Source organism: Mesoplodon mirus (genome assembly GCF_964341445.2).
Source record: "Mesoplodon mirus genome assembly, chromosome: 7".
Taxonomy (NCBI): Eukaryota; Metazoa; Chordata; class Mammalia; order Artiodactyla; family Ziphiidae; genus Mesoplodon; species Mesoplodon mirus.
This window is the reverse complement of record NC_138983.1, coordinates 74,302,779-74,316,719: the sequence shown is the minus strand read 5'-3', so window position 1 is coordinate 74,316,719 and position 13,941 is coordinate 74,302,779. Positions and strand designations below refer to the sequence as shown.

At 48.0% G+C, this 13,941-nt stretch overlaps 1 protein-coding gene across 1 annotated transcript in view; it reads left to right on the top strand.

Annotated features, from left to right (window-relative positions):
- The window catches only part of LOC309808805 (forkhead-associated domain-containing protein 1-like), a gene marked incomplete at its 5' end in the record, with an annotated part of 205,828 nt that overhangs the window by 64,634 nt on the left and 127,253 nt on the right, over window positions 1-13,941 (top strand). Inside the window, 4 exons of the mRNA XM_082629380.1 lie at window positions 3,367-3,475; window positions 7,134-7,264; window positions 9,515-9,604; window positions 10,631-10,735. Of these exons, the coding sequence (XP_082485506.1) occupies window positions 3,367-3,475; window positions 7,134-7,264; window positions 9,515-9,604; window positions 10,631-10,735 (435 nt within the window). The remainder of the gene's footprint in view (window positions 1-3,366; window positions 3,476-7,133; window positions 7,265-9,514; window positions 9,605-10,630; window positions 10,736-13,941) is intronic.

The window sequence follows — 13,941 nt, the reverse complement described above, 5'->3', positions numbered from 1 at the left end:
GTTGTATTTCCCCCCAACAGAGAAAAGTAAGATGTGAAAGAATTTTTTCACTCAAAGTTTCCAAAGCACAAACATGCAAAAGTATAGCCTTGGGGAGAGTGGGGGTCAGAGTGGCCTGTGTCCCCGCAACTTCTAGCATAGACCCCCCCCAATAATGTCTCAGGTGCCCCAGGGAAAAAGTAAGTGTAAGTGCCCCAAATGTCCTAGACTCTGAACCATGATGGTGCATGAAACGAGTCAGAAAACTTGTGAGACCTTGACGGTTCTGTTAATTCTACCAGAATAATAATGACAAGATTTCCAAGGACACAAACCAAGACCAAAGGCTGTGAGCGCCATCTGGTGGCCATATCAGCACGCCCGAACTCCATTACCTGGGCATGCCCAACACCTCCCCCCAATCTTTTTTTTTTTTTTTTAGCGTGATGCCCGCAACCTGGTCTGATGGTAAACAGGGAAATTCCTGTATTTCTTTTTTTGGAGGGATTATTTTTATTTAAGACACTGAGTCTCTATTTACTCTTATAACAGTTATTTTTAATTTAATGCACGTTTTTAAGTTTAAAAAGGGAGCTGCTTCTACGAAAAATGCTAAGAAATTATAGTGGGGCTAGCCAAGAGACATGGGAAAAATGGTGAAAGTGGTATATGAATGACTGAAGTTTAGGAACTCTCTTCGGGTGGGGTTGCCAGATAAAGTAAGGACACCCAGTTAAATTTGAATTTTAGAATTTCGTTTTAGCGTGTGTCCCAAATATTGCATGGGACACATTTGCACTAAAATATTATTCGTTATCTGAAATCCTATTTTAAGTGAACATCCTTTTTTCCTCCCCTAAATCTGGCAACCTTACCTTAGGAGAACAAAGAAATTGCACCCAGGACTTCCCTGGTGGGACAGTGGTTAGGAATCCGCCTGCCAGTGCAGGGGACACGGGATCGAGCCCTGGTCTGGGAAGATCCCACATGCCGTGGAGCATGTAAGCCTGTGCGCCACAGCTACTGAGCCCTCGTGCCACAACTACTGAAGCCCGTGTGCTTAGAGCCCAGGCTCTGCAACAAGAGAAGGCGCCACAATAAGCCTATGCACCGCAACAAAGACCCAACACAGCCAAAAATAAATAAATAAATAAATAAAATTTATTTTTAAAAAAAGAAAAGAAATTGCATCCTTCTCCTTGTCACTTCCGTTTTGATCTATCAAAACAAGCTAGTGGGGCTTCCCTGGTGGTGCAGTGGTTGACAGTCCGCCTGCCGATGCAGGGGACACAGGTTTGTGCCCCGGTTCGGGAAGATCCCACATGCCGCAGAGTGGCTGGGCCCGTGGGCCATGGCCACTGAGCCTGCGCATCCGGAGCCTGTGCTCCACAACGGGAGAGGCCACAACAGTGAGAAGCCCGCGTACAGCGAAAAAAAAAAAAAAAAAAAACAAGCTAGCTCTTGTCCTGTCTACGGATTGCTTGACATTTATGCCCCAATAAACGTGTCCCTGTGGGAGTACTGAGGCCTGACATCTGAAAAATCACAGGGCAAAGGCCCACAGTGCACCTTGAGGTGGGAATGTCCGGGCCACTCAGAACAAGCAGTCTGGCCACATCAGACCGAGAGGGAGGGGGTTCTGGGCCCAGCTCTCTTTCCCGGCCTCTCGGGTACCTGCTCTGTGGAGGCTGAGGCCTGGCAGCTACTTTCGGGCCCTTACCAACGTTGCATTTGATGGAGAGCCTTCCGCACCCCACGTGTAGACCTAGACCCCTGGAGGGGGGCCCGCCCTTGAGGGGGCTCTGAGCCATGGACTTAGAGGGTGCTCACAGCAGCCATAGATAGAGCTGGCCTGTGGTGCTCCCACCCACGATTCCTGTATTTCCTTTATTTTTTTATTATTATTATTTTTTTGTGGTACACATGCCTCTCACTGTTGTGGCCTCTCCCATTGCGGAGCACAGGCTCCGGATGCGCAGGCTCGGCGGCCATGGCCCACAGACCCAGCCGCACCGCGGCATGTGGGATCTTCCCGGACTGGGTCACGAACCCGCGTCCCCTGCATCGGCAGGCGGACTGTCACCCACCTCGTCACCAGGGAAGCCCCTGTATTTCCTCTTAATAACAACCACACTGGCGTTTAAGTGAGCCTGGCAAGGCTTACAAATGCACACATAAAGATTACCAACTACCTTCCCCAGAGACGGACGAGGGAAGTTGAAGCTAAAACACACCGTGAGGGCTTCCCTGGTGGCGCAGTGGTTGAGAGTCCACCTGCCGATGCAGGGGACACGGATTCGTGCCCCAGTCCGGAAAGATACCACATGCTGCGGAGTGGCTGGGCCCCTGAGCCATGGTCGCTGAGCCTGCGCGACCGGAGCCTGTGCTCCACAATGGGAGAGGCCACAACAGTGAGAGGCCCGCGTACCGCAAAAAAAAACCAAAATAAACCCAAAACAAAAGAAAAAAAACACCCCGTGGGTAGTCAGAGGAGAGGACCGTCAATAGCTCTTCCCCCTGTGCCGTGTGCCAGGCTTGATCTGAGCACTTGTACACATGCTTACTTATTAAAATACTTCTAACAATCCTATCAGGTTGGGACTACCATCACCCCGCGTGCAGACTGAACAAAAGGAAACAGAATATGGTGTCCTCCTTGTGTTCACAAAGCCCGTTAACTGGCAGAGACAGGACTTGAAGGCCACAGTCCGGCTCCCGAGTCCATGCCATGCTTTACAGCCTCCAACTTCTCACGTTCATTCCTAGAGCCACCTGGGAAGGAGGAACCAGGCAACTAAAGACTGGGTTTGAATCAGACTCCACGTCTGACCAGCCACGTGATGCCGAGCAGGGGGCCTCGCCTCTCTGAGTCTCAACCTGGCTCCCTTGCAAAATGGGCACATTAATGGGAACGTCAGCCTTCAGCAACGCTGTGACGAGTATCAGTGTAGCATGTGTGAACGGGCTCTGTAAACTCTGGAGTGTTCTGTGAGGTATAAACTACCCTCTATTCTCATTAGAGGGAATTCATTTCATAACCTGCTCCCGGCTCTTGAACTTTGCTGTGCATCCAGTCAGTGCTGGATGATCTGGAACCAACAGCTGGTCTATTTATGGCTGAAAACCCACAGGTCATAGGAAGACAGCAGCACCCGAGCCCCTGGGTGGCCACAAAGATAAGGTTCGTGTCTTGAGGACCGATGACATGGTGGTCACTGAAGGAACAGGCCCCCTCCTGCCCCTTCCACTGGTGACAACTGAAAACCTTGGTTTCCCCAACACCCCGATCCAAGATCAGCCCGACTCTTTGCCCAACGTTGGAGAAGTACCAGCGTGTCCTGCAGGCCTGGCTGGCCCCCTCTGACTGTGTGTTGCCTCCTTCCACAGATCAGTGCCCTACAACAAGGCTACAACCAGGTGCTGAGCCAGACCCTGGATATCACCTCCCTGAAGCACAAGGCCGAGAACTTAAGGAGGGACGCCGCCATCACGTCAGGTGAGGCCCTTCTGCATTCAGGCCCCAGAGCTTCTGCCCTCCCGCTGCAGACATCACCAGTCAACCAGCGCACCTGTGCCCGTGACATGGGTGCAGCCTCAGGGATCACCCGTGTCGGTGCATTAGAGTTCTCCCTCAGTGTAGGTTTCTTGCCACCCAGTTCCGAGGGCAGGGCCTGGTAAATATTTGAGAGAATGGTATCTCTTGGCTACAAGGTCTCCTGAGCACTGGCCCCACCAGGGAGAACACAGGTCGCCTTGTGGCTTGGGTGGTTCCACAAAGCAGCCTGAGTGCAAACTAGAGCATGGACAAACTGGGGTCACTCCTTTAAGGCACCCATAGTCTCACCCATTTCAGCCGAGTGCACTTGGGCCCAAAGGAAACCATTTTCTAATTTGATCAGAGGTGGTCCCCTGATAAAGGGCTTGGGTTGGGAGAGGGGCAGCCAACGCACAGCTGTGACTGAGCTTTGATTCCCTGGATTCCTTCATTGCTTCCACATGTTTCTTGAGCTCCTTCTAGGTGTCAGGCCCCGTTCCAGGCTCCGGGGAGGGAGAGCCAAGCAAGACAGTCAGATTCCTGTACTCACAGATTTGGGAGGGGGTGACAGACAATAAAAGTAAACGGATGAATAAACAAGCCCACTTCAGAGAGCAGTGGTGCTGTGGAGAAAATAAACTGTGTGTCGTGGTGGCCAGCGCTTCAAGGGGGGAGGCCAAGGGGGACCAGCTTAGTGGGTGTGCAACCATGGAACTCAGGTGGGACTTGAACCCGTGGGCTGGGACTCGAACCCAGTCAGAACCCACTATCTTTTAATCGAGATCACGCATCTGGTCTCGGGACTTACTAAAGCTCAGGTTCTTTATGTCTCATGCAGAAAGAATTCAGTGAGAGACAAAGTAAGAAGTGGATTTCTTTAGAGAGAAACACACTCCACAGACAGAGTGTGGGCCATCTCAGAAGGCTAGAGGCCCCCAAATATGGGGCGGTTAGTTTTTATGGGCTGGGTAATTTTATAGGCTAATGAGTGGGAGGATTGGGACAACTCTAATATTTTGGGGAAGGGGCGGGGATTTCGAGGCATTGGGCCACCACCCACTTTTTTTTTTTTTTTTTCTGTACGCGGGCCTCTCACAGTTGTGGCCTCTCCCATTGCGGAGCACAGGCTCCGGACATGCAGGCTCAGTGGCCATGGCTCACGGGCCCATCCGCTCCACGGCATGTGGGATCTTCCCGGACCGGGGCACGAACCCATGTCCCCTGCATTGGCAGGCAGACTCTCAACCACCGCGCCACCAGGGAAGCCCCACCACCCACTTTTTGACCTTTATGGTCAGCCTCGGAACAGTCCTGGTGCTGGTGCGTGTGTCATTTCGCTCATGTGTTACAATGAGCCTGTAATGGGGCTCCAGTTCCCCCTGGAATTCGAATCTTACGCCCCCTTGGACCTAGCCGATTCTAACCAGTTTATGCTGTATCCTCCACGGCTATGTCCTTCTTTTAGAGAGGACCTGTTTCAGGTGGGCAAGGACAAGCCAAGGGCAAGCGAGGCTGCGTGGAGTGAACAGGGGATTGTGGGGCTGGGCAGGGTCGGGGGGTCTGGGTTTTTATTCCAAGGGTGTTGGGAATCCAGTGGAGTTTTTTAAGCCGAAACTGACATGCCTAGAGACCTGAAGAGGATGGGACCACTCAGACGAGGGGAGGGAGAGAAGCAGGTGACAGGGAGGAGGCAGTGAGCCTCGGAGGGGCACATCACTCTGAAGGCAGCCAGCGCGTAGCAGGAAACATGCCCACAGCTGTAGAAGCCAGGCATAGCATTGAGTCGCACGTGAATCCCCATCTCTGTATGAATCTGTGCTTTTCTTCTGCCTCACTCTGCAACTTAATCACACCCAGCCCCACCCCCTGCTGCCCCCAGGTCTCTGCTTATTCTCCTCCCTCACTTGGGATGTCCTCAGATATTTTCTGAGCACCTCCCCCAGGCTAGGTGCTGTTCTGGGCACCAGGAATGGAAGGATGAACTCGCTGGTCCTCACCTTCCTCCCGTATGTCGGCCAGTGAAACCTCATCCAAGCATCAAGCCTGTCTCAGATCCCACCTTCTCCGATCAGGGAGTCGGACAGACCTGGGTTGGGATAATGCTTGAGATGGGCTGGACCCACTCAAAGTGTGGCAAGCCGCAGAGGGATTTCCAAGTAACTGAACTGTGTCCTGGAGGCAAAGCTCATTTTTAAAATGAAATTCTGGAGCATTTTGTGCTTTATTTCATAGACATTCTTGATTGAAACCTACCACTAAAACTGGGCCTGATGTTCTTTTAAGAAAAGAACCGTATGAGGTAACCCAATACCACTGCATTTATGCACCCTTCTTCCCACTTTTATTCAAAATGATACTACAATGCAAGAGGGAAGAGATATGGGGAGATATATATATGCATAACTGATTCACTTGGTTATAAAGCAGAAACTAACACACCATTGTAAAGCAATTATACTCCAATAAAGATGTTTTAAAAAAATGATACTACAGTAATGGAGTAGTTATCTATTGCTGCATAACAAGTTACCCCAAAATGTAATGGATAAATCCCCAACTAATATTTATGATCTCACCCAGTATCTGTAGTTCAGGAATTTGAGAGGGGGGTGACTTAGTTCTCATGAGTTGCAGTCAAGATGTCGGCTGGGGCATAAGTCATGTCATCTAAAGCCTCGGGGGGAGCTGGAGGATCCCCCTTCAGAATGGCTGCTCATATGGCTATTGGCTGGAGGCCTTAGTCCCTGAGCACACATGCTTCTCTCTAGGGATGCTTGAGTTTCCCCAACACAGCAGTTGGCTTCCCCCAGAGTGAGTAATTCGAGAGAGAGCAAAGAGGAGGCCACAGTGTCTTTTATGACCCAGCCTGAGAGGAAACAGTCCGTCATTTCCAGAGTATCATATTGGTTACCCATGGCAGCCCTATTCAGGTTGGGAGGGGCTACACAAGGCATGAATTCTAGGTGGTAGGGATCATTGGGGCCATTTTGGAAGCTGGCTGCTGAGAAAAATCATAGGCGCCCTGTAACAAACATAATTTAGCCACTTTGTGTTCTTGGGACATATCGCATCATTTGACCCTTACAATAACTCTGTGTGGGACAGACAGTGGGAGGTGAAATAGCTTGTCCAAGACCACCAAGCTAATAAGTGGTAGAGAGGGGTCCAAACTCAGAGGACTGTGAAACCAACCACCCCATCAATAGTGTCCAGCAGTGCCCTCTGCCACACGCCCGTCTCCTGGCCTCTGGAGAAGAAGTCCTAGACCTTCCCTGTGCTGGGACTTTGTTCCCCAGGTCCATGGTGTGGCCTCTCCTCCCAGGTTTGGCTGGCCTGTGCCCACAAGGGGCCCCCAAAGGCTTCTCCTCTCGCTGGTGCTGACTGCCCCTCATTCTCACTGAAGCCTCAAACCCTGTTCCGTGGACTTTGCTCTCATTCCCATTCCTGCTCTGGGACCCTTGGAAAAAGCCTCCCCAGGTCTAGGCGGGCACCGGTGGTGGCCCAGGCTTGGAAGGTCTTGTCCAAACGTTGGCTGACAGCCATGGTGTTGCCAATAATCCTTCCTGCCTCTTTCACCTCCATGAGTCTTTTGTTTTGGTTTGGTTTGGTTCTTTTACAGAGATGGTGTCATCTTTGCAAAGAGACGTGTTAGTAAAGGATGGTCAAGTTCAACAACTACAACAGGAGGTGAATCAACTGAAAAGTGAGAACAAAGAAAAGGATCACCAGCTCGAAGCCCTCAGCTCCAGAGTGAGTGTCGGGTCATCAGCAAATTGTAGCTGCGAAAAGCACAGTGGAGTCACATGACACACGGTGGTGAGATGAGGCCAGTGCCCAAGGACACAGGGAGGGTAGCTGCTGGGCAGGTGGCCAACTTCTCTGAAGCCTTTCAAAGGACAGCGTGTATGTGGCTCAGAAGAAGCATAATATATTTTCACATCCAGCAAACATTTTCTAACCCCTATTATAAATGAGTTTGTTTAATCCCAGCAACAAACCCACCTATGAGCATATACTGCCAGTACAAAGTTTAACATTAAACAGAATACGATCTCCCTGTGAGCACGGATGACCACACGGCTGCATCGTGGTCCCAGCACCGCTGGTTCTCATAACTGTCTTCAAAGCAGAACGTCTGAAGATCCAGATGCAAACACGCAGACGCTCATTTCTTCCTTAGACTTTAGTGTGTAGAATGTCTCTATGGAAGATGAACGTGGTAGGCAAGCAAAGAGCTTTTTACATGTAACTTTGACTATTTGCAAATCTTGCCTTCAATGCTAACTTTAGAATCCTGCCCCTATAGGATAAGATTTCTCAGTATTTGTATGATGTGCCTGTTTCTGTGAGTCAAGGTAAAACCTCAAAGCTTTCATCTCAGGTGGCAACTCAGAGATTCCCAGAGGCTACCCGATAGCTAGGTCTGCATGGGGCTGGGGTGAGAACAGATCTTGAGGTTCCAAGGAAAAGGCACAGTAAGTAATACCTGGAACGTAGTACCATACCCAGTTTGGAGCTGGTGAAAGGCACTGCACGAGCTTTGGGATCAGACAGACCAGGGTCCCATCCCAGAGCTTTCTTTTATTGTAACTTATTTGGCCTCCATTTCCCCATCTGTGAAATGGGGATGACAAAATCGTTTTCCGAGAAGTGGGAGGCTGGTTTTCGTTGTGCTCTTCTGCCTCTGCCCGAGGTCGGGTGCCTGGCCAAGCCCTCTGCATTCGTTTCTCCCAAGCAGAGTGTCTTCCCAGGCATGTGCTATAGCTGTTTAATGTGGGGTGTGTGTGTGTGTGTGTGTGTGTGTGTGTGTGTGTGTTGGGGACGGGAAGGGGATGCAGAGCTGGTGCTAAGTAGAAGGAATCTGCAAAGACAGCACCTGCTTGGCTCTTCTACCTCCTGAAGTGCATTTGGATGATTTATGTCCCCGTTTCCCCTTCCTCGTTGACCTCAGAATGAGGTCCCTTCTCCTCTAGACTGTGCTGGCCAATAGCACAAGGGCTCGTCACCACCAAGGGTACTGCTCTTGTGAACATTTGATATGCCTTTTTTTTTAATGACATACATCATGTGTGTTAATTTTAGAAAAATAAGTAGATGACATTGAGAAGAAAAAATAAAAAGAGAGGAGAGGAAATGCTACCTTCAGTAATCAGTGTTAATATTTTCATGTATGTTCTTCCAGTCTTATTTCTATATATTGCCTAGAAATCAATCAATCAATCATTTTATAGTTAATTTATACTATGCACATTTTTAAAATTTTTAAATACTTACTATTTTCCCGTGCTAATAAATCAACGCTCTTATCATTCGTCTTAAAAGCTACATACTTTCTCCTGGATGTACCCAGTGTTATAAAGTGGTCTGCTGTTCTAAACAACACTTGGGTTGTTTCCTCTTTTTTTTTTTCTTCCACTGTTACTGACAATTCTGTGAAGAGCATCCTTGAAACTACAGATTTACTTATTTCTCCAGTCATTGTCCTTAAGGTACATTCCTAAAGTGGGAATTGCTGGGTCAAAAGAAGGCACATCCATCCTTATGCCCTTAATGCCTGTTGCCAAGCCGCCCTCGGGCAAGACAGCTCCGTTTACCCCTCCACACCAGTCGGGGCAGTTGTGTCTTTGAGATGCAACCTGCACAAAAGCCCTAAGATGGACCCGAGCTCACTGGCTCGGCCCCCTCCACCCTCACCGGTCACAGCGTGAAAACATCCCAATTCCTGCACCCTAAGTACCCAGACTCTACAAAGCTGGATTTCCCCTGCAGTGAAGTTTGCTGGCTTTTGAAGAGGAACTTAGATGCTCTATTCCTCAGAACTCAGGAGAGGGGTGAAGTGGGAAGGACTACAGGATCCCGTGCTCCCATCACACAAATGGTCTCGCCTCTCAGAATTCAGAGGTGTGATTGGGTTATACAGCAGGAAACACTCCTGGGCATGAACACAGGTACTTGGGACCCCCAGCCAAGCTCCCGTGGCCTTGTCCTTTTTCTCCACAGTGCTCAGTGCTGAAAGAAGAGTTACAGAAGGAAGATGCCCAGGAGGAGAAGTGGGAAGCCCAAGAGAAAGAGTTAAAACTCTGCAAAACCGTGCGTTGAACCTCCTGACCCCTAGGTGTCCACTGAAAGCCTAGATTGTGGCCTTGAGGGTTTTGGAGGGGTTCCTTGGCCCATTAGCTAGCACAAGCTCTGGGGCTTTCTGGGTGTTTGTCTGTTAATGTAGTCTCCTAATTCTTTGATTTGCTGGCCTCAAAGAGATGGGTGAAAAGACCATGGAAAACACACTCTCCCCAGATTTTCTGGGCAGTTGGCTCAAGGCCCCTCATCAGGTTTCCCCTGGGGAAAGGGGCGGGAGGTGGCCACCGTATGCTGCTAGAAATTCACCGTGGTCCCTACCCCTGGACTTGTGATGCCCAGACTTTCATGATCCACTGTCACAAGTTTTATCACAGCCCTGAGCACTGTTATTAACACAACTCTTCTTGAAGTATTTTTACTTAAATACATTCAATTTTACAACAATTCATAAAAACAAAATAAAAAGCAAATGTATCACTGGCCTTGTATGGAAGGTGAACATAAAAATGAATACAATGAAAAGATGACCACTCAATGTAAATGTTCACCCCCTGTACCGGCCCGAACCCTCGTGCACATCACCAGGCATACGTTTTCCATCCGTTGGGAAGGACGGTGCCTGGGACGGAGGCAGGAGACATGTGTTCTTCTCTCTGTCAGGAGCACACTTCTCTGCCTCAAATGAGAAAAAAGAAAAATGTCATTGTTCTTTTCTTCCAAACTGTGCCCATTGTGTCTTCCAAACAGCCCTTATTTAGATTGAACTCAAAAATATGCCCCAAGGAAAGAGACTCTAATGAGTGGATAGGTATCTTGTACTGTTTAATCCAGGATCCATGCTGATCTTCAAAAGAAACTCAAATTTTCCCTCACCCAGCACTTTCATTGCATCCGTTGAAAGAAAGTCTACTTTGCCTCAAATACCTGGAATTGTCCCCCAAGGGAAGGAGTTAACGAATCCCAGACTAGGTTTCTGCCTTAATGAACCGGATGAAATGAGTTGTGAAGTTGACTTCCCTGTTGTTGGAACTCTTTCAGCAAATCCATGACATGGAAAAAGAAATGAGGAAGCTCAGGGTGGAGCTGAAAAGGAGCAGTACCGAGCAGAGCCTGATCTCTATGACGCTGCGGGAAAAGAGCAAGGTATGGCAGGGACAGGTTGGCCTGGGAACCACTCTGGGGCCAGCACTCCACCTGCATCATCTCTGTTCATCCTCACAATGACCCCATGCGGTCTATACTGGTATTAACCCCACTTTACAGTCGGGAAAACTGAGGCTCACAGAGGTGAAGGAAGTTATCCAAGTTCACTTGCATAAAGTAGTTGTGGCAGAACTTGAATCCAGGTCTGCCTGACTCCAAAGCTCCTGTGTGTAACCACAACCCTAGACTGCCTTCAGATCTTAATTGTGAAATTATCTAAGAAAGAATTGATCCATTAAATCAAGTTTGCCAATGATGTTGATCCAACTTAAATTCTCATATTGTTTTTTTTGTCTTTTTGTTCCATCATTGAGAATGTTTTTAAAAATCTCAACATGTTTGTCATTTGTGTGTTTCTTCTTTTAATATGAACGATGTTTGCTTTATATATTTTGAGGCTGTGTTACTAGGTGCATATAAATTTAGAATCCTAATACTTCCTGTAGAGCAAAACTTTAGATCATCATGAAATGTCCCTTTTCATCTCTAGTAGCGTTTCTCCCTTAACGTCTCCTTTGTCATTTAGCTTCATCACTGGCTTTCTGTTGGTTAGAGTTTTCATACCATATCTTTTTCATATGTTCTCTGTCAATTTTTGTCTTAAGGTTTAGACATATGCCTTCAGATAGCGTATCATTTTTACAAAATCCAGTTTGACAATTTTGACTTTTAGTCCATTTATATCATGTAATTACTCGTGTCCTGGGGTTTAAATCTACCTTCTTGCTCAATACCAGATGTACCATCTGTGGTATGTTCCTTTTTCTCTCCTTTCTTGCCTCCTTCTGAGTGGATGGTTTTCTCTTATTCCACTTTCCCCCTCTATTAGCTTGGAAATATTTCACTTTTTTACTATTCTCTTAGTAATAGTAAGACAATGGCATTCATCCTTGACTCACCAAAATCACACATTAATTAAGTTTTTCACTCTTCTACTATTCTCTTAGTAGTCATCCTGAAGACTACAATATGCATTCTTTTTTTTTTTTTTTTTTTTTTTTTTTTTTGCGGTACGCGGGCCTCTCACTGTTGTGGCCTCTCCCGTAGTGGAGCACAGGCTCCGGATGCACAGGCTCAGCGGCCATGGCTCACGGGCTCAGCCGCTCCGTGGCATGTGGGATCCTTCCGGACCGGAACACGAACCCATGTCCCCTGCATCGGCAGGCGGACTCTCAACCACTGCGCCATCAGGGAAGCCCTGCATTCTTAACTTACCAAGAGGCAATAGTAGTTGATAATTATGCCCTTCTCCTTGACAGTGCAATGAGTTTCAAACACCTTAACTTCACTTACCCCCTCCAGATTTATAAGCCATTGCTGTCATTTTCTAAACTCCTCTTGATACTTAAAACCCCACAAGACATTATTAGTGTTTTTCTATAGTCAGTATCATATCCACACATTACCCTTACTGTTGCTTGTCTTTTCTGCATCTCTGATCACCCACCTGGGTTCATTTTTCTTGTGTCTGAAGAACACCCTTTAATGTTTTCCCTCATTGTGGCTCTGCTGATGACAAATTCTCAAATGTGCCTGTGTGTCTGTCTGGAGATGTATATTTACCTTCACTCTTAAAACACATTTGACTGCGTATTGAATTCTACAATGGCAATTCTTTTCTTTCAGCACATTAGATACAGCATTAGATATGTCACTATTGTCTTGTGGCTCCTATTATTTCTATTTAGAAGTCATCTGTAAGCCTAACTGTTGTACCTTTACATAATCTGTCTTTTTCTCCGGTTGCTTTTAAGATTGTCTTTTCCCTTGATTTCCAGCAGTTTTATTATGGTTTATCTAGGTGTGGATTCAGTTTTATTTACCTCGTTGAGTTCGTAGGGGCTTCTTGAATCCCTGGCTTGGTGTTTTGCCTTAGTTCAGGTGCCTGAGCTCTGTACCACACAGGCAGTGGGGAGCTACTAAGGCTTCTGAACAAGTGACTGATGCAATGACATTCGTGGACAGTAATCAGGGTGAAAATGGTAGTTACAATTTCTCACGTACTAGGAGTTACCTTGAACATTTCATCTCTTCATCTTCACAACAGCGCTGTGATCTAGAAATCATCCTCTCCATTTTACAGATGAGAAAGTCAAGGCTACTAGTTACTAGTAAAGTAACTAGCCCAATGGCACAGTCGGTTTTGTCTGACTCCAGGTTCGTCTGACTTCAGTGACCCTGGCATAGCAAACAGCCACATGCTACTGTTTACACTGAAATTAATGAAAATTAACTAAAATTTTTAGTTCAGTTCCTCCGTCACACCATCCCCATTTCGAGTGCTCGATCCCCAGATGTGCCTGGTGGCTGCCGTATTAGACAACACAGCCTCGCTCAGAGTACCTGTATCATTGCAGAAAGTTCTGTTGGACAGAGCTGCCTTACAGCTGGGTAACTCTCACAGTACCGTTAAGATTGCACTGGAAGAAACTAAACTCGAGGCGAGGAGGCCACTTGTCACAGTCCAGCTTGCATGTGAGAGGGATTGGAGGACAGGCATGAGACCCCCGAGTGTGAGAGAGGGAGCAGGGCGGCCGCTGAAGGTGACTCTGATGCTTGGGGACGGGAACGGGGGCTGTTCATGCAGAGCACAGATAAGGGCAGAGTCCAAGGCTGGACTTGGCTTTTGCAGCATATGAAAAAGGCTGCTGACATAGAAGTCAGAGCATGTTTAGACCTGGGAGAAAACTAAGGCCCAGAGAGCTTAGATGACTTTTCCAAGGTAACGGAGCTGGGTAGAGGCTCTTCCACTGGACCACACTACCCAGAAGAAAGCTCTTAAGGGCTTTTCTGGGTCTTTTATTACATCCCTGTGATCCCCCTCTTCAGATCCCTAAAAAAACAGCCTGTGAATTTGTTTCAGCACAAAAACTTTCCATTTATTTACGAGAGTTTGCCTCATTTCCTGTTAGTGCCAGGGCCCAGGGCTCAGCAGGTGCATCCAAGAACTGAGCAGCTGCGAGGCCTACACTGGCCAGCCAAGGGTAGCGTGGAGCACGTCCAAGCTTACCGTGTGTTGACTGTTACCCAAGCAAGGGGGGAAAAGTAGGCAAGCTTCTCCACTTTAAAGGCCTTCCTTGGCAGGCTGCAATTCTTAATAGACATTGCTTTGGCAAGCCTCCAGAGAGGTTACCACCAGTGAGTGT